The sequence below is a fragment of the Schistocerca cancellata genome, chromosome 5 (assembly GCF_023864275.1).
Source record: "Schistocerca cancellata isolate TAMUIC-IGC-003103 chromosome 5, iqSchCanc2.1, whole genome shotgun sequence".
In the NCBI taxonomy this organism is placed as follows: Eukaryota; Metazoa; Arthropoda; class Insecta; order Orthoptera; family Acrididae; genus Schistocerca; species Schistocerca cancellata.
Window position 1 is genome coordinate 326,764,910 of NC_064630.1, and position 20,050 is coordinate 326,784,959.

General features: G+C 41.4%; 1 protein-coding gene across 2 annotated transcripts in view; it reads right to left on the reverse strand.

Moving 5' to 3' along the window:
• The window catches only part of LOC126187858 (coiled-coil domain-containing protein 93), an 81,596-nt gene that overhangs the window by 26,650 nt on the left and 34,896 nt on the right, over window positions 1–20,050 (reverse strand). For both annotated transcript variants that reach the window (XM_049929173.1, XM_049929172.1), the window contains 3 exons: window positions 9,014–9,115; window positions 8,063–8,289; window positions 136–249 (listed from right to left, as the gene is read on the reverse strand). In XM_049929173.1, coding sequence (XP_049785130.1) covers window positions 136–249; window positions 8,063–8,289; window positions 9,014–9,115 — 443 coding nt within the window. The remainder of the gene's footprint in view (window positions 1–135; window positions 250–8,062; window positions 8,290–9,013; window positions 9,116–20,050) is intronic.

Consider the following 20,050-nt stretch of genomic DNA (forward strand, 5'->3'; position numbering starts at 1 on the left):
TTACATTGTATCAGCATTTCCATTTCCAAAATTAGGAATGAACCAAGTATACACAAAAAAAGCCCAGGTAACTATAAATAATGTATTACATTTGTCTACTTAGCAGAAAATAGCAGCACTTGTGCAATAGCTTACCTAACCATTTGTTGTAAGCGAGTGAGCTCAGATTTACACTGTTCACGGAACTGCTGTTCTTGCTGTTTTAAAGTTTCATTTATAACCACAAGGGCTTGCAGCTTTTTCAATATACTGTAAAAGCAAAATCAACTTCTTATCCATGATATAGTTTGAAATAAGAGACTAATCTAATTGCAGAAAATTTACTTTCAGTGCCATGAGTCTGTCAGAAAAATGATAATCATAGATGTCTGCATTTGATGAGTACTGTGTTTTGTACATTTTGTAGTGTCTGACAAAGGAACTACTAAATGACAAACCACATTGCTACAATAAGGGCTGTCCACGTAACAAATATAACTGTGAGAAACAGAATTACAGGGTGATTTTTTCCATCATGTACAAACTCTAAGGATTAATCGATGAGAGGATATGGAACAAAAAAGGTCTAATGAACTCATGTCTGGAAATGCATTGTTTCCATGCTAGAGACCATTTATTCAATCACACTTTGTTACAGAGAGTGCGGTCTAATACGTGCTGTACCATGCAGCCACAATTACAGTACGCATGGTTTCCTTCTAGAGGGTGGTACTGTTTCTCATATGTCATGACCTAGCATCCTCTCCTACCATAGTAATTGGTAATGTTGTGCCTGATTCACTTCTCTTGCTGACTCACCTTGTAGTGGATGTGATACAGCATTGTACACAATGGTTCCATATTCGAATTGAGAGCTTGCCGATATGGTGTTTACTTGTAGAAAGGCAAATAGCAATGGGCATTAAATATTTGCAACAGTGTTTCGCCATTTGTCTGAGACAGGGTCATTTCAGGAAGCAGAAAATCATGAAGGACATACCCCAAATGTTTGGATACCAGACTCGGAGGAAAAAGTGATTAACACTGTAGAGGAAAAAGTGATTAACACTGTAGAATGCGACTGCCATGTCAGTACCAAGCAATTGCCCCCCAATACAGGGTAAGCCAGACGACCACGTTGCACATTCTCGATGAGAATTGTTACTAAAATTATCACTTACAGTATGAGCAGAGCTTATTAGTGACAGACTTTCCACCTCAAGGGCAGTTTTGTCACTGGTTTCTTCATTAGGTAACCATGATTCTAGGATTTGTGTAATCCATCCTACTCACAGATGAGACCAATTTTACATGGAGCCGTATCTTCAACTTCCATAACAGTCATCTGTAGGATAGTATGCAGAACCTCCATGGTATGGTGACAGCGAATCATCGGCATCGGTGCCATCCAAATGTGAGAGTCGGGATAATTGGTGACCATATTTTGGGACCAGTCCTCCTTCCATGCCACCTGACAGGCCAAAACTATCAGTGTTTCTTGCAGGTGACTTTGCCTCCCCTACTGGAAGAAGTGCCATTGTTGAATCCAAGGGTTATGTGGCTGCTAGATGATGGTGCTACAGCCCTCTTTGCTGTTAATGTCCAGACACATCTCAATTGTGTTTTCCACTTGCATGGCCTGCTTGTTTACTGGATCTCAGCCCATGCGATTTCTGGTTATGGGGCCATCTCAAAAGTATTGTGTATGCAAAGCTCATTCCAGATGTGGAGACACTGAAGCAGTGTATTCATGCTGCCTTTGACACTGTTCCGATGCAGCCTGGCCTATGTGAACATGAGAGACAGGACATGCTATGGCATGCACACGCGTACATTGAGCCACACAGAAATAGTTTTCAACACATACAGTAACTGTGGCTGCATCGTACAGCGGGAATTAGGCTGCAGTCTCTGTAACAATGTATGATTGAATAAATGGTCTCTAACATGGAAACAATGCATTTTTGGACATAAGTTCATTAGATATTTTTTGTTCCGTATCCTCTCATCGACCAATCCCTGAGTTTGTACACAGTTGGAAAAAATCACCCTATATAACACAAACAATAAATTACAAAATGTTAGTACTCAACCAAAAAACATGACTGACAGATAAGCTCGTGCTTTCTGAAATGTCTGTTCTCCTTCTATATGAAATGATGGGGAGTAAATGCTGGGATGAGGAAAGAGGATTTGTGGGTAGTGTAGAAATCATCTCAACAGAAATCTAGCATAAGTAGAAAGAGAATGAAGTGAATAATGGTAGTGGTGCTGGTGAGGTGTGGGGAAAAAAAAATTATAGATACTAATTGTCTGTATATATATAAAAGGTGTACAACTTTGCTTCTGCCATTTTTTCCCCAACATTTGAGGCTTTAATGAAACAAATTGGTTACACAAGTATCATTCAAAGTATCATTGGCCACTACTTTCTCCCATCTTTCGGGCAGTGTATGAATACCGGGTCGAAAAAATTGTTCATCTTTTGAAGCTATCCACGAATTGATCCAATTTGTGACTTCTTCATGAGATCGGAAGTGTTGGTCAGCCAGGCCATGCGCCATTGATCTAAACAGGTGATAGTCAGAGGGAGCAATGTCTGGAGAATAAGGTGGGTGGGGTGCATTTTGACCTCTTTTGCAACGTGGGGTCGAGCCTTGTCATGCTGCAAAATCACTTAATCGTGCCTCTCACTATATTGTGGCTGTTTGTCTTTTAATGCTCTGCTCAAATGCATTAATTGCATTTGACAATGAGCACCCGTGATAGTTTCACTTGGTTTTAACACCTCATAGTACACGACGCTAAGCTGGTCCCACCAAATGCAGAGCATGATCTTGGAGCTGTGAATATTTGGTTGGGCTGTCGATGTGGAAGCATGGCTGGGATATCCCCATGATTTTTTGCATTTAGGATTATCGTAATGAACCCATTTTTCATCCCCAGTCACAATGTGATGCAGAAATCCCTTCCATTTTTGCCTCTGAAGCAACTGTTCACAAACACACAAACACCGTTCAATGTCTCTTGGTTCCAGCTCACACAGGACCCAAGTTCCTTCTTTCTGAATCATGCCCATAGGCTTGAGACATTTTGAAATGGCTTGCTGTGTCACTCCCACTAATTGTGCCAATGCTTCTTGAGTTTGACACAAGTCTTCACTCAGCAATGTCTCCAATTCTGCAACTTTGAAAACATTCTCTCTTCCACCACTATGCCAGTCTATGATGTTAAAATCACCATTCTTGAAGCGTTGAAACCACTCACGACATGTTATTTCACTAATAGCATCTTTACCATACATACTTGAGAGCATTCAATGAGACGCAGTGACTGTTTTCTTCATATTGAAACAAAACAGTAACACCTCCTGCAAATGACAAGAATTAGGCTCGTAAACTGACATTTTCAATCAAGAACATCTTTATGATGCAGACACAAATCAACTAATGTTTGAATGAAGTTATGTTGACTGAGGTCCTAGCTAACTGCCAGACAACTGCGATCCGTTTCTTTTGACCACTACTTACCGCTGTCGCCACCTATCGACAAATGGCGGAAGCAAAGTTGTACACGTTGTATATGATTATAACTAGTAAGGTTAGAATCTTTATATATTTAACATTAATTATGATGGAAATTGTAAGAGCAGTGGTAGCAGGAAGAAGAAAGGAAAAAACAATAATATTGGTAAAATAATTATTATCTTGTCACAAGCTGGATCTGTTCTATGCTTGTTATACACTTTAATTTATAAGTAACTTGTTAATATAATTTTTCTTTTCTCTTTTGTAACAGTCATACGTGAAATTTTGAACGCTTTTGAAACAAAGTTTTATGAACTTGCTTGCTTCTTTCTAATAGCAGAGTTGTAATTGGTTTTCCTGAATTTGGCCACATACAAAAATTATTTATTTTAATTCTGTGGGCCTACTATAATTTACATTCAGTACTACAAAAGATGGTAAATAAATAAAAATAATCTGGTAACCAAACTGGTCAATACAGTGTCCCGAGAAATATATTGTGGATCATGCCATGTAATAATTCTTTGATAATAATATGTTACTTATGCAGTAGTCTAAAAAACTGCAAATTTTGCCACTAAAATTTCAGTTCATTCAATTGCCATAGGATATTAGAAATTCATACTGGAGCAGTTGACATAAAGGATTATAATTGGATTCTCCTATCAACCACTGTACTCACCTCTGAACACAAGAAAAATGTTAGAGAAAACCTCACTTCACTAGTACATAAGTCCCAATCAAACTGTAATCATGTAACGAGACTTTCAACATCCAACAAACAAAAGAGATAATGACAGTTTTGTCAATGATGGATGTAACAAGACATCCTGTGAAACATTCCTACACACCTTCTCTGTAAACTACATAGGATACGTGGTTCAGAACCACACTAATGATAGAAAACCATTAGATTTAATGGCAACAAACACAACTGATCTCTTTGAGGGTGTCCACATTGTCCACTGGTATCAGTGACTAAGAAGCAATAATAGCAACAACAATTACCAAAGTACAATGGGCAACTGAAACACATAGAAATATTTATATGTTCAGTAAGCTAGATAAAGAAGCATCAGTGTCATGTCTCAGTGAGGAATTTTAAATCTTTAGCTCAGGACAGTAGCATGTGGAGGAACTATGGCTCAAGTTTAGAAGAATACTTCACCTTGCAATGGATAGACATATATGCAGAACAGTTTGTGACATGATGGGCCTTCCATGGTATATAGTTACTGCAAAGAAACTTCTAAGGAAACAGAGATTACTGCATAACAGATGTAAGACAAAATAGAGGACTACAAAGAGGGAGCTGTTGAATGAAATGTGTTCGGCTGTCAACAGAGCAATGTGTGAAGCCTTCAATGACTACTGCAGCAGAATATTGCAGAAAGATCTTTCACAAAACACAAAGAAATTCTGGTCATACATAAAGACTGTTAGTAGCACCAAAGTTAGTGTCCAGTGACTCAAGATGACACAGGAACTGAAATTGAGGGTATCAAAGAAAATGCATAAATATGGTTAACTCTGTTTTCAAATCTTCAAAATCAGGAGTACTGCCCCAATTTAATTCCTGTATTATTGAAAAGAATGAGTGATACAGCATTAATAGGGTGTAGCTTGACACAGTACCTTTGATTAAAAGTGATATCAAATGGAATGAGCATGTCCAACTGGTAGTAGGGAAGACCGACGCTCAACTTTGTTCTGTTGGGAGAATTCTGGGTAAGTGCAGCTCACCCATAAAGGAGATGGCTTACAGAATACTAGTGTGACACATTCTTTAGTACTATTTAAGTATTTGGGATCCCCATCAGGTCAGACTGAAGGAAGACCTCCAAGTATAAAACTTCCTGGCAGATTAAAACTGTGTGCTGGACTGAGACTCGAACTTAGGACCTTTGCCTTTCGCAGGCAAGTGCTCTACCAACTGAGCTACCCAAGCACGACTCGCCCCGTCCTCACAGCTTTGCTTCTGCCAGTACCTCGTCTCCTACCTTCCAAACTTCACAGAAGAGCTTCTGCCAGGAAGTTTCATATCAGTGCCACACTCCGCTGCAGGGTGAAAATCTCATTCTGGAAACCTCCAAGTAATTCAGAGGTATGTTGGTAGATTTGTTACCCACAGATTTGATCAGTGTATAAGTATTATGGTGGTCCTTTCTGAACTCAAATGGGGATCCCTGGAGGGAAGGCAATGCTCTTTCTGCAAGGCACTATTGTGCAGACTTAGAGAATCAGCACTTGAGGCCAAATGCAGAACCATTCTACTGCCACCAACATGCATTTCATGTAACAGATATGAAGATAAGATGCGAGAAATTAGGGCTCATACGAAGGTTTTTAAACAGTTGTTTCTCCTCGCTCTATCTGTGAGTGGAACAACAAAGGACATGACCAGTGATGGTACAAAGTACACTCTGTAATGAACCGTACAGTGGTTTGTGGAATATGTAGGTAGATGTAGATATTAGTGTCAGTGGTGTTGAAGAGCAGCTGAAATTATTAAAATTTAACAAAGATCCAGGGCACTACAGAATTCCTATCAGATTCTACACTGAATTTGCAACTGAGTTAGCTCCTCTTAACCATAATCTACCATACATTTCTTGTAAAAAATTGTACCCAATATTAGGAAGAAAGCACAGGGTACATCCGTCTATGAGGAGGGTAGCAGAATCGATCCACAAACCTACTGCCCAGTATCGCTGACATCCATTTGTTGTAGAATCTTTGAATATATTCTGAGCTCAAACAGAATGAAGTATCTCCAACAGAATGACCTCCTTGCCAACCAGCACGGATTTTGAAAACATGGATCACATGAAACCCAACTTAAAGTTTTCTCATGAGACATACTGAAAGCCACTGAGCAAGGCAATCACATAGATGCAGTACTCCTTGATTCCTGAAAAGCATTGTTGCTTGTTATCGAAAGTACAATTTTATGGGGTATCAAGTGAAATTTGTGACTGGATTGAGAATTTTTGGGTAGGGGCAGCACTGCAAGTTATGCTGGACAGAAAGTAACCAACAGCTATAGAATTAGCTTCACATGTGCTCCGGGGAAGAGTATTGGGACCCTTGCTGTCCATGTTTATGTTAATGAACTAGCGGACAATATTAAAAGTAACCTAAGATTTTCTGCAGATGATACAGTTATATGTAACTAAGTACTCTCTAAAACAACCTGCAAAAATATTCACTTAGATTTTGATAAGATTTCAAATATTGGTAACTTGCTTCAAATATTCAAAAATTTAAAGTTATTCTGTTAATAAAACAATAACATGTAGTATCTTTTGACTATAATATCAGTGAGTTACAGTTGGAATCAGTCAACTCGTACAAATACCTGGGCGGAAAAATTTGAAGGGATAAGAAATGGAATGATTACATAGTCTCAGTCATAAGAAAAACAGGTAGTACACTACAGTTCATTGGTAGAATACTAGAGAAATGCAATCAGTCTACAAAATTACACATTCAAGAATAATGCTCAATGTGTGGAACCCATACCAAACAGGACTAACAGGGGATACTGAACGGATACCAAGGTCAGCACGAGTGGTCACCGGTTTGTTCAACCTATGGCAGAGCGTCACGTAGATGCTTAAAGAGGTGAACTGACAGACGCTTAAAGATAGACATGAACTATCCTGTGAAAATTTACTTAAAAAATTTCTAGAACCATGTTTAAGTGATGAATTTAGGAATATATTTCAACCTCCTATATATCACTCTCCCAGGGATTGAGGACAAGGTTAGTCTAACTACAGCAGCAATCATTCTCACTATGATTCATATGTGAATGGAATGGGAGAAAGCTCTAATAACTGGTACAGTGGGACATATCCTCTGCCATGCACTTTACAGTGGTACAGATGTAAATGTAGATGGTGAAGAAACTTCGAGAATGTCCCCTCATCATGAATTTTCCAATATGATAATAGCTGTCACCATGGAGCTTGTGTAGTCAACAATTATCCAAACAAAAGAGTGGCCAGTCAGATTTCAGAACCTTAACATTCTGACGCATGTATGAAATGATCTTGACTGACAGCTGGCTGGCTTCATAAAATATTATGAGGCTGTGAGAGTTGCAAAGTGTTTCCTGATACAAAAGACAAACTTACTGACTGAAATAGTTTATGTACATATTAGCAGCATGTGGCATTACTATTACATTTTCACTGCTGTTCAGATTGAACAAACATTGTGTAATGGCATTAATGCAGCTCATTCCCTACTCTCTGGATTGACATATCTTTTTACAAAATATACCTTTATTTTATTGTTTTTATTGATGAACTGTATGTGTGCATTGGCTCCATTTAGCTTTAACCATCTGCGCCATTTTTTTGCGTTGTTTACTCTGATTTTGATTGGTCTTCAATTTACAGTAAGCAGTGTACTTTGGATCTTTCCACACATACAGTTAAGAAAACTAATGACAACATAACAGCATCTGGTACAGTTACAGAGGAGGAAAGGGAGAACCAAATACACTGAAACATTCAGCAAATGGGTTCAACATAGTCAGTGACACTTACACTTGGTTCTCCTCTGTTTCTAATTTCTCCTTGTCTGCAAGTGCTGTCTCAACTTCTTCTTTGGACTCTTTCAGCTGATGCAGACGTTGTACAGCTTTGTTCATAGCCTCTTGTGCTTTCTCTTGCTCAGCAGTCAATTGCATCACTTTTTCCTGCAGTGCTGCTTTCTGGCGATTTACAGCCACCAAGGTTCTTCCACTTGGTACTGGTGGTATTGCTCCAGAAACCTAAGGTAAAAACAGGGATAGCAATTTTAACAACTAAAAACTGTAATAACAGAGGCAGTATCAATTATGAAACAAAAATCAACATGTCACATACAAGGCAGGAACAATGTGTAGCAGTTCCAATTCTGTTTTAAAGTAATGCAATGTTAAATCTTCTCTCTAACAAAATACTTGCATTAATAATTTTATCAGTGACTGAATATCTCTTCTTAGATAGCACAGGATGAGCTGTATGTTCCAACATTTGTACACTGTCAACAGACTGTTGACAAATTGTGAACTTAAGGGGGAAAAAATATGATTAGATTTTAACATCCTACTGACAAGATCATTAGTGACTGAACACGTGCACAGAATTCTGAACAATTCAGGCAAGACTTTTTCGCAGTGTGCACTAGTATAAACCATTTCTGTGTGTTTCCCATGACTGATGTACTATTTTGGTACCTAGAAAACGAATTCAAACAGGGAAATAAAGTGTTTCTATTCATTTCATTTAATATATTGTCTTCTTCTACATGTGAGAAATGTGTTTTAAAAGTTTGTTTGAGCCTTTTTGTTGTACTCTGTGTGGTAGTTGCATTACAATCAACTATGGACAGCAAGACCTGATCTGTTCACCAACAAGTACAAGGTTTTAACAAATCTTTATTTGATTATACTGTTACTTAGGAGGTACTTTTCCTTCCACAATACATATTTACCAGTATTATGCATTGCATACCTCTCGTTCTGCTTGCAGTTCAGCATATCGTTCAGCTGCCTGGGCAATTTCTTGGGCTTGCAGGCTGACTATACTACCAACAACTCCAGCAGTTACACGGCTCTGTCAATTATAAAAATAAAAGAACATATTAAATACCTTTGAAAACTACTTAAATACCCTGAGATATCAAATAATGACACAAGGAATTCATACCATTCAAACAACAGTGTAGAAAGCAGTTTTGCAGACACACATTTCTGGGCATGAAATGGAAGTTACTAATGAGAGAAATGCTTAAAGAGTGCAATCTTGTTCTTTTATGCACCATGGTTAAAAGTCATATTTCAATGTTTTATACAGAAGGCCAAAACTAAACTGAGCTACTAACTGCACATCGTTTTTAGTCGCGGCGAGATCTATTTACGAAATTTCAGTCACCAACTTTCTCTTCCGAATGCGAAAATATTTTGTTGAGCCCAACCAACATAGGTAGGAATGATCGTCAAAATAAAATAAGAGAAATCAGAGCTCGAACAGAAAGGTTTAGGTGTTCGTTTTTCCCGCGCACTGTTCGGGAGTGGAATGGTAGAGAGATAGTATGATTGTGGTTCGATGAACCCTCTGCCAAGCACTTAAATGTGAATTGCAGAGTAGTCATGTAGATGTAGATTCATAGCAGCTGATAAAGCATCCTGTAGGATACCTTATGTATAGTTTTCCTTTCCCTTATTCTGGTAATACTTCTGAGTTTTACTTTCAACACGTTCCTTTTCTTTCATACAAAATCCTTCGAACTATGTTTTTCAGTCTTTCATGTTCACCACACCTACCTTCCATATCTGGTCATCCATAATCTCAATGTAGTTGTTATAGTTGTTAGCATGTCAGTCAATAATATATCGTAGTGAGAGGTCACACCTACAAACCCCCCCCCCCTCCCCCCCCCCCCCCCGCACTCTTTCCCTCCCCTCTGCCCTTCCACGCTCCCAAAATTCCATCATCCACCTACCAAGACCCTTTGATTCTAGTGACAGACTGGTTTAATATTACCTTAGCCTATGTAGACTTTGTGTGTAGGTGTGTAGCATACACCTTGCAGATTCATACAACATACACTGACCTAGTAATCCAGACAGACAAACAACTGTGCAAGGAGTACTAGTGCCATAGTTTTGTTTATAGTAAATGTAAGAGAATAGATACAAAGGATTACAGCCCAACATTTATACAGCCTCTCTGTTGCAAGATCTTTGAGTACATTCAAAGCTCGGACATAATGACACTAAATGAAGAAAGATACCATCTTCAAACAGTGTGCACAACAAGTCACTGCCCACATGAAAATGTTACAGAGATGTTTAGATTAGATTAGATTAGATTTACTTTCATTCCAATTGATCTGTAGTGAGGAGGTCCTCCAGGATGTGGAACATGTCAGAAAAACAACAATACATGACAAATATTTACAACTAAAACAAATAAGCTAATGTACCATTCCACAGGTCCCAAGTGGAATGATCGTCATTTTTTAATGAACACTAAGAGTCATTTTACAGATACTAATGCACTGAATTTAAAATAAAAAAGTTTTTTATTTATTTATAAGGTAATACAACTACTGTAATACTTATTTACAATGAACACATTTCTGCACTGAAATGGTGCAGAAGTTAGATTATACTAACACACACACACACACACACACACATTTTCAATGAACACATTACTGCACTGAAATTGTGCAGAAGTTATGTTGTACTTACATACAAATCAGTTGGTTTTACTAAGAAATTCATCAATGGAGTAGAAGGAGTTGGCCACCAATAAATCCTTTAGGCTTCTCTTAAACTGAATTTCATTGGTTGTTAAGCTTTTTATGGCTGCTGGCAAGTTATTGAAAATGTGTGTTCCTGAATAATGCACACCTTTTTGTACAAGACTAAGTGACTTTAAATCCTTGTGAAGATTATTCTTATTTCTAGTATTGATTCCATGAATTGAGCTGTTGGTTTGAAAAAGTGATATATTTTTAATGGCAAATTTCATTAAGGAATAAATATATTGGGAAGCAGTAGTTAGTATCCCTAGCTCCCTAAACAGGCTTCTGCAGGATGTTCTTGAGTTCACACCACATATAACTCTTACTGCACGTTTTTGTGCCCGGAAAACTTTAGCTTGGCTTGATGAATTACCCCAAAAAATAATCCCATGTGACATTATGGAATGAAAGTAAGCATAGTATGCCAGCTTTTTCATTTTTATATCCCCTATGTCTGACAAAATTCGCATTGCAAACAGAGATTTGTTAAGACGCTTCAGCAGTTCTGTGGTGTGCTCCTCCCAGTTGAATTTATTATCAAGCTGTAATCCCAAGAATTTAACACTGTCCACTTCTTCTATCTTCTTGTCATCGTATGTTAGACATATACTCTTGGGACACCCCTTACAAGTTCTGAACTGCATGTAGTGTGTTTTTTCAAAGTTTAGTGACAAAGAATTGGCTAGGAACCAGTGATTAATGTCCACAAATATTTTATTGGCTGATCTTTCTAAGACTACACTTGATTTGCTATTTATTGCAATGTTTGTATCATCGGCAAACAAAACAAACTTGGCATCTGGTAATGTTACTGATGAAAGGTCATTGATATACACAAGAGAACTCCAATGGTAATTGTAATATAAATGTGGCAATGTTTACATGAAACCCTGCTCGGTCCTTTAATGTATAGGTACACTGTGATAACAGAACTAATGCTCCTGTCATATGCCTCTTGTAGGGACCAGCAAAATAAGCCAAGAGATTACGATGAGTATATAAAGACACACTGACAGTCAATTTCTCTCACTCATATGAATCCAGTTGGCCAGTGAATGGCTAATATTGGCATGAAGCACCTTCCACCAAGCATTGTATAATGGTTTGTGGACTAAAATTTTAGATGTCACCACACATACAAACTGTATAACATAGCATCACTGAAGTAAAAGCTGTTAATTATGAGACATACAATTTCTTACCCAAGCAACAGGTTACTGGGGCTGTGTTCTAAACTCACAGTGTTGACACTTCAATAAATTAAAATAATGGACTCCCATTGAGCAATGCCTCAGAATCTGCCTTACAGCTTCTCAAAGCCAACATTTGGGTGAAGCGGGACTTGCTGCTGATAGTGGAATAAATGTGAGCAGAGTTTAACTAGACCTGGCAAGCAGTTTTTAACTCCGACAAAACTGTAATTTGGCAGGCCTCCAGTACACCTTGTTACCTAATAATGACAGCACAGTACATTAAAGAAATACAATAAGATTTCTACGATTGTAACTGGCTGTGCAACTGAGAATCATCTGTGCCTAAAATCATCTCTTTCTCATTTACGCCAAATCTATGTATGATTCCAAGCCACTGTACACCAATACAACTGGCCCCTTCTTCTGCTGACCATTTGCTTTTCCAGTTTCCCTTTCATTACAGGGCCAAGACACATTCCTTGTCCTCTGATCAGTTACATTTCAACTGTGCTGTTTGAGACTTTCCCGATGAAATAATTGCTTCATTGATTCACTGACATTGTATTGCATAATGTTGTGGAAGCTGCACAATATTTCAACAAGACAGCTGCTCATCAACTTCAGATGCTTACTGATGTGTTGCTGCAGTGGCTCACCGATATATATGCTGGCTCACTAGAAAATTGCAGGCGCCAAAGAGTGGGGCTATAAGGCCGTCATAGATGACATCTTCCATAGTAGCTAACCTTTTTATGGAAGACTTTGAGGTAAAAGCACTTCAGTCAGAAGTGTTGAAACCTAAATGTTTCTGGAGGTATGTGGACAACACCTTTGTAGTATGGCCACATGGGGCAGAAACACTTCCTGCATTTCTGGAACACCTTAACTCCCTCCATCTGTGCATTTGCTTCACCACAGAAGTGGAGAAAAATGGAGATCACCCATTCTTAGATGTCTTGATCTGCAAAAAAGAAGATGGTTCCTTGGGTCACAGGGTCTGCCATCACCCATTTCAGTGCAGTGACTTATTATGAACAGGCGTTCATAGGACTAGAGTTATCTCAGATGCAGGGAGCTTATCAGTCGAATGTGGTCATCTTCACTCTGTGTTTGTGCGAAACAGGTATTCTGATAAACGGATTCGAAATGCATTTCAATCTGCAAGCACTAAACTTCACAAACATCCTGAAGACATGGAGAAATCCACAAGAATGGTTTTTGTACCCTATGTCGGTGGCGTGTCCTTTAAGATCAGCAGGTCGTTCAAGAAACATCACACAAAATGTGTCTTCCATGCTCCAGCATGAGTTCAAATGATGCTGGGTTCTATTAAAAGACAACCTATGTCTAAGAAGGCCAGGGATATATAAAATCCTGTGCCAGTGCAGAAAATCATAGACTGGCCAGACGTGTTGCAATGTTAAGGACAGATGTGCTGAACACAGACGTCACACCATACTGAGTAAGCCAGAAAAGTCTGCTGTTGCTGAACACTGTCTTGACATGGGACATAGCACGAACTACGGAGACACAAAGATCCTTTTGTCTGCTTCCACATACTGGGACTCCATCATTAAAGAAGGAGTTGAGATACCTGATTAACAGAGACAGAGGATTTCAGCTCAGCAAGGCATGGGAACCAGTATTGGCATGACTAAGGCATCATCAACCCTAGGCAAATGAATCCCCAGTCCCCACAATGAAACTGGTCACCAACACACTGTCCGCACGAGCACTGGGATGTGATTTGCGGTCGCACTTTTCCCATGTCATGCATGTGGAGACCGTAATCTGTTTCTCCAACTCTATGATTCATCGACAATGACATTATGGCCCCATGCTTTAGTGCCTGCACTTTTCTAGCAAGGCAGTGTATATATTGGTGAGTCACGTGAAGATGAAGAGCAGCTATTTCATTGAAATATTGTGCAGCTTCCACAACATTATCTGACCAACACCTGAACCAACCATACATTTCAAATAATAATCATTTATATGAATTACATGAAAGCTTGGTGTCTGTTCTTTTGGACATGTCCAAAGGAACAGGTACCAAGCAGAATCCACAGCTGTGATACATTATATGTAAATAGAAGGTGGAGGGGGGGGGGGGGGGGAGGAGGGGGATGAGAGAAGAGAGAAAGGAAAGGGATTACTTATATCAACTGTATCAGGACATTAAACGGAATCAGTGGCAACGAGTAAAAATGTGTGCCAGACTGGCATTCGATCACAGGATCTCCTGCTTACTAAACAGGTGCATTATCGATTGTGCCACCTGGGAAACAGTGTTTATCACAACTGTGCAGACTACCTTGACACACCTCTCAGCCGACCCACATTCCCACCTAGTGCCACTTATCTGCAGTCCCTGCCCATTCCCTCCATACCCGCTACTCTGAGGTTCCCGCAGGATGTCAAGACGTGCTTGTGCATCTGCACTGAAGAAGGTCGATCCACTGCCCGTCTAGGCGAAACAATTATACGAATGCATGATGTTTGTTCTTTTGGACATATCCGATAGAAAAGATACCACGCATTCATATAATTGTTTCTCCTCGATGGGCACTGCATCAACCTTCTTCAGTGTGGATGCACAAGCACGTCCGACCTCCTGCGGGAATCTCAGAGTAGTGGATCTCCCAGTGTGGCGGTTGGCGCGATCCTTCGCCCGTTGTGAAGTGGGCGGAGCACTGTGCGCGACGGGAGGCCGGGACGAGCGGCGTACCCGGCGCGGTTCTACCTGAAGGGCGGCGGTACAGCAGTCGGAGGGTCCCGAAGGCTGCTCCGCGAGCCTCTCCATGGTGGGCTCGGGTCCGCCTGGCATGTGTGTGTGTGTGTGTGTGTGTGTGTGTGTGTGTGTGTGTGTGGATCTGATGGGCGCCCAACAGCGAGGTCATCAGTGCCCTTACACTTATGAAAACAAACGAATGTGGAGATAAATGAAAAGTGTTTGTACACCCATGCGCTTGAAATGACCACACAGTCACTCTGCATCACATGCACTAAAACCAATTATGAGAGAAGAGAGCTAATCAAGGAATTAAAGCACAGAGAAAACAAAACACAGTAGAACTAAAAGAAAATCACAGGGAACATGATTGGCTGACCACTTACAAAAAACTAGGGTGAGTCAGCCACCCTTTGACATATTAAGAACAGCTCCCTAAAATCTTTCAAAAATGTTGGACAATTCACAAAACTTTAAAACCCTAACCAAACTGTTTGATCATTACATAAAATAGACGGCAGATCCGCTAGCAAATCCTCTGCAGTCTGCTGGTCAGCAAATAAAATGCAGTCCAATAAAATGTAGCCTACTGTGATCTGCGCCCCACAAGCACCACACATTGGAGGGTCCTCTTGCCGGAGTTAGAATCCATGTGTCATTGGGCTGTGGCCTTTGTGAAGATGAGTAAGAAGGACCTCATCTCGCCAACATGACTGGAAGGAAGTACTCCACGGCTGAGTTGTGGGCTTTATGACATGGAGCTTTTTATAGGTGAATGTCAGCCACTCGTGTTTCCATCTACACATGACTTTGTACCTAAACAGCGAGGTGTTAGCATGTGACGAGATAGCACACCAAAATACCAGAGGACCATGACACACCTCCTTGGTCGCTCGATCCACCCTTTCATTCCCCGCAATTCCAATGTGCCCACGTACCCAGCAGAAAGACACCTCCTTCCTCAGTCCTTGTAGTTGTAGGAGGGCATCCTGGATATGCTGGATTACTGTACCTGCTGGGTACAAATGTTGGAGAGAGTAAAGGGCACTCAGACAATCTGAGCAAATGAGAAATCTAACAGCCAGGAGAATGTCTCATCTGCTCCAGTGCTTGCAAGATCGCATATAATTCTGTGATGAAGACAGTAAATTCTGGAGGCAATCTGACCTTGACAACACAATCTGGGAAAACGACAGAGCAATCAACAGAGTCTCCCTGATTAGACCCATCCACAAAAACAGAGATCAGAAAATATCAAATAAAATAAAATAAAATAAAAACATTAAAAACGGAAGCAGGAGTGCTATCTCTCCTGTACCACACCAAATCTAAAATCACTTTGGGCCTCTCCAGTAACCAGGGCAGCGGGCAGTTAAAACCCTGGATTTGGGGTCGTACTGGCTTCACACCGGGTGACTCCATCACATGTGACACGCGGATCCCAAATGCCATTGTGGCTCATGGACGGTTGGAAAACAGAGGTTCTAGAGGTGGACGAGCAACAGTATGGTGTGCGAGTGAAGTTTTAACTGCAATGAACTTACACACCTGATGCACCATGAGAAGCTGGTGCCAGACAGTAAGTGGCAGTTCCCCCGCCTCGACATAGATGTTAGGTATAGAGCTGATCCGATAAGCACCCATAGCCAGCCGAATCCCCTTATGATGGACAGTGTCAATGATCCGCAAGTAAGAGGGCCTCACTGACCCATACACCGTGCAACCACAGTCCAGCTGCAAATGCACAAAAGCCTGATAAAACTGAAGGAGATGCGCCCCGTCTGCTCCCCAAGACCTGTGGCTAAAGCACTTGACAATGTTCAGTGCCTTCAGGGTTCTGGCTTTCAGGTCTCTCATGAGTGGTAACCATGACAATCGAGAGTCAAAAATGAGGCCCAGAAATTGCACTGCACCTCTAAAATGTAGGATGGTGTTTCCCATATTCAAGGCAAGCAAATTAAAAAGATGACGAGAATGATCAAAATGAACACACACAAACACACTTATCTGAAGAAAACTGGAATCCCATCTTTGCAGCCCACTCCTCTAACCTCCATGCTTGAAGTTGCAAATGATGGCTCACTGTTGCAACACTTGAGGAGGAACATAAAACAGATAAACCATCTACAAATAAGGAGCACCGTACATGACTCCTTACCATAGATGTGATACTGTTGATGGCTATGGCAAAGAGGGTAACACTTAAAACTCTGTGCTGTGGAACACCATTCTCCTGCTCAAATTGATCAGACAGCGTGTCACCAACTCGGGTCCTAAAAAACCACTGAGACAGGAAAGACCTTATGAAGATAGGGAGGTGGCCACAAAAGCCCCACTGATGCAGCTGTGCGAGAATACAGTCTCTCCAAGTAGTATCGTATGCTTTACTTATATTGAAGAATATGCTGATACAGTGATGCTTATGGAGGAAAGCCTGCTGAATATCTGCCTCTAGGAGGGTCAGTTGTCGACAGTGGACCGAAACCTTTGGAATCCATACTGAGAGCAGCTATGGAGTTGCCTGGTCTTTAACAATCACAGCAGATGACAGTTAACCATTTGCTCCAGGTTTTTTCCTACACAGCTCGTTAAGGCAACACTCCGATAACCACTGGGACATGTGCAATCCTTTCCTGGTTTGAGGAGAGGGATCAGAATTGCCTCCCTCCACGAGTTGGGGAAGTTCCCTGTCTGCCAAATTAGATTAAAACATTTCAGGAGGATTTTGTTTGATGCCACCGGAAAATATCGAAGCAGGCAGTACCGGACTTGGTCGTGACCACGTGCGGTGCCACGAATCTCAGTCAGTGCCGAGTTGAGCTCCCACATGGAGAAAGGGGAGTTGTAGGCCTCAGAACTGGTGGAACTGGAGTTGAACTTTTCTCTCTCTACAGTCGCACGATAGGGATAACACGATGGATTCTGGCTTGCATTGGCAGTAGTTTGTGCACAATGTTCGGCCAGCATCTGAGCAATGTCTCTGGGTGTTGTTTGGAGGCACCCCTGTTTCAGCACTGTTGCTATCAGTAAACAGCTGCGTTTACCAGAAATTCTCCACATGGTTTCTCATACTTTTATAGAAGTAGTGGAACGATTGATGGAGTCCAGGAACACTTGAAACGACATTTTCTTACTCTTCCCAATGATGTGTCAGGCACTGGCACTCGCAACTCGAAAGGCCCTAAGGTTGTCTGCTGACAGTCGGCATTTCAAATGTCGAAGAGCTGCACGCCTTTCCTGGGTCAGAGAACGGCACTCATCTGTCCACCAAAGTACTGGCTGCCTCCTAAGATGACCTGAGGACTGTGGGTTGGAGAAGTCAGCGGCATAATGGATCACTCGTGTAATGTGGTCCACCCATCCTTGGACTATGTCCCACTGTTCGAGCACAACCAGCTGGCTGAAATGCGTCCACTTATCCTTGCTGACCATCCATCTTGGGGGCTTAACTTCAGGTGGTGAGCCACTTAGTAGGCAGATTGGGAAGTGGTCACTGGAATGAAGGTTGTCAATGATCTCCCACTGAACAGAGTCTGTGAGGGTGGGAGAACAGAAAGAGAGGTCGATGGCTGAGAATGACCCAGTAGCAGTACAGATATGTGTGTGAGTACCCGTGATAAGGATGCACAGCTCGTGAGTTGTCCTGAGGCCCCTCCAAAACCCGACCCCGAGGGCAAGTATTGGTTAAGCCCCACAGGACATAATAGGGCACTGAAGTCTCCCAGGAGGAGGAATGGTTGTGGGATTTGTGTGATAAGATCCCCAAGAGTCTCAGAGTCTAGTGCATCTTGCGGAGGTAAATACAGTGAGCAAACAGTGATCCTTCGACAAACATGAATTTGAACTGCAACTGCTTGCAAGTCAGTAGCCAAGGGGAAGGCAGAGGAGTGGTGCACATTAGTGACAAACACTGTGACACCTCCCTTGGCCCCTTCCCTTGACAGGTCATCCTTGCAGTATAGTGTATATCCCTGTAGCACAGGGACATCTGTATCTTTAAAATGAGTTTCTTGTAAACAAAAGCACAAGAGACATGCCTGTGCTAGGAGTTTCAGTTCCTCCACATGGGTCCTGAACCCATTCACGTTCCACTGTAGTATGGAAGCCACGTTATCAGTGCAGTTTTAATTTACCCCTATCTTTGCACTGGGGAGGTGAAACACTTGAAGAGCAAGGGGGAGTGGAGGAGCTGCCTGGATTCAAGGCATGTAACTCCATGATATCCTCCTCATCAGTCAGACAGGGAAGAATGATGTCTGATGGCACTTGGAACAGCTTTTGACCTGAACTTCATAAGCCTTTCCCTGCACCCTGTCCCTTCGAGGATGAGGGAGAAATAGCACACTGAAAGACACTCTGCTTTTCTTGTACCTTCTGGATGCTCCCTGTGGAACTGTTGTTGATCCTTCCTGGTGCAGCTGCCTGGATTTTTTATAGAGGTTTACCCTGTCCTCACGATCCGGGCGGTCAAGCCACGATCCCCATTCCCTGAGACACATGTTCCACCGACGTGCCACACAGCCCAGAGCTTACAATGACAGAGGATTGGCGGTGCTTACCAGTCCCCAGCTCAGGAACCCCGGGGTCGCCAAGCCCGTACCCCACAAATCAATGCTGAGCCCCATTGAGGAAATAAACAGGGACAGTGGATAGGTGGCACTCAGTGGGAATGTGGATCGGTTGAGAGGCATGCCGAGATAGTCTGTGCATTTGCAATAAACACTGTGTCCCAGGTGGCGCAGTGGTTAACGCACCTGCTTATTAAGCAGGATATCCTGGTGTTTGAATCCCGTTAGGCACAAATTTTCACTCATCACCGTTGATTCCAAATAATATAGTGATGCAGCTGAAATTGGTAAGCCCTTTTTTCTTTCTTTCCTTTCTCCCCCTTCACCTTCAATTTACATATAATAAGCATCAATTTACATATAATAAGCATTTAATCATAGATGGGCTACTTACAGATACATCACAAGTGTATAAGCAAGATGGTTGGTTAGTTGGTTGGGTGGGTTTGTTGGCTGGTTGGTTAAGGGGGTTAAGGAAATTAACAGCAAGGTCATCAGTCACTCAAACCAGGGGCAGTTCATCTGAAATTAATGACGTCTGCAAAGTACTTGTTCAGATGATGAAAGTACACAGGAACAGCAAGACTGAGGCAATGAAGCCAATATTGAAGCTAAAGCTGAAACAGAATTTATGGAGAATTGTAGTATGGATTGGGATGGCATGTACATCAGAGCTGATGAGGAGTCTCCCAGGACTCATCCAATGGCGAGAAATGCCCCACCCCATATCCAACCACAGTTGAA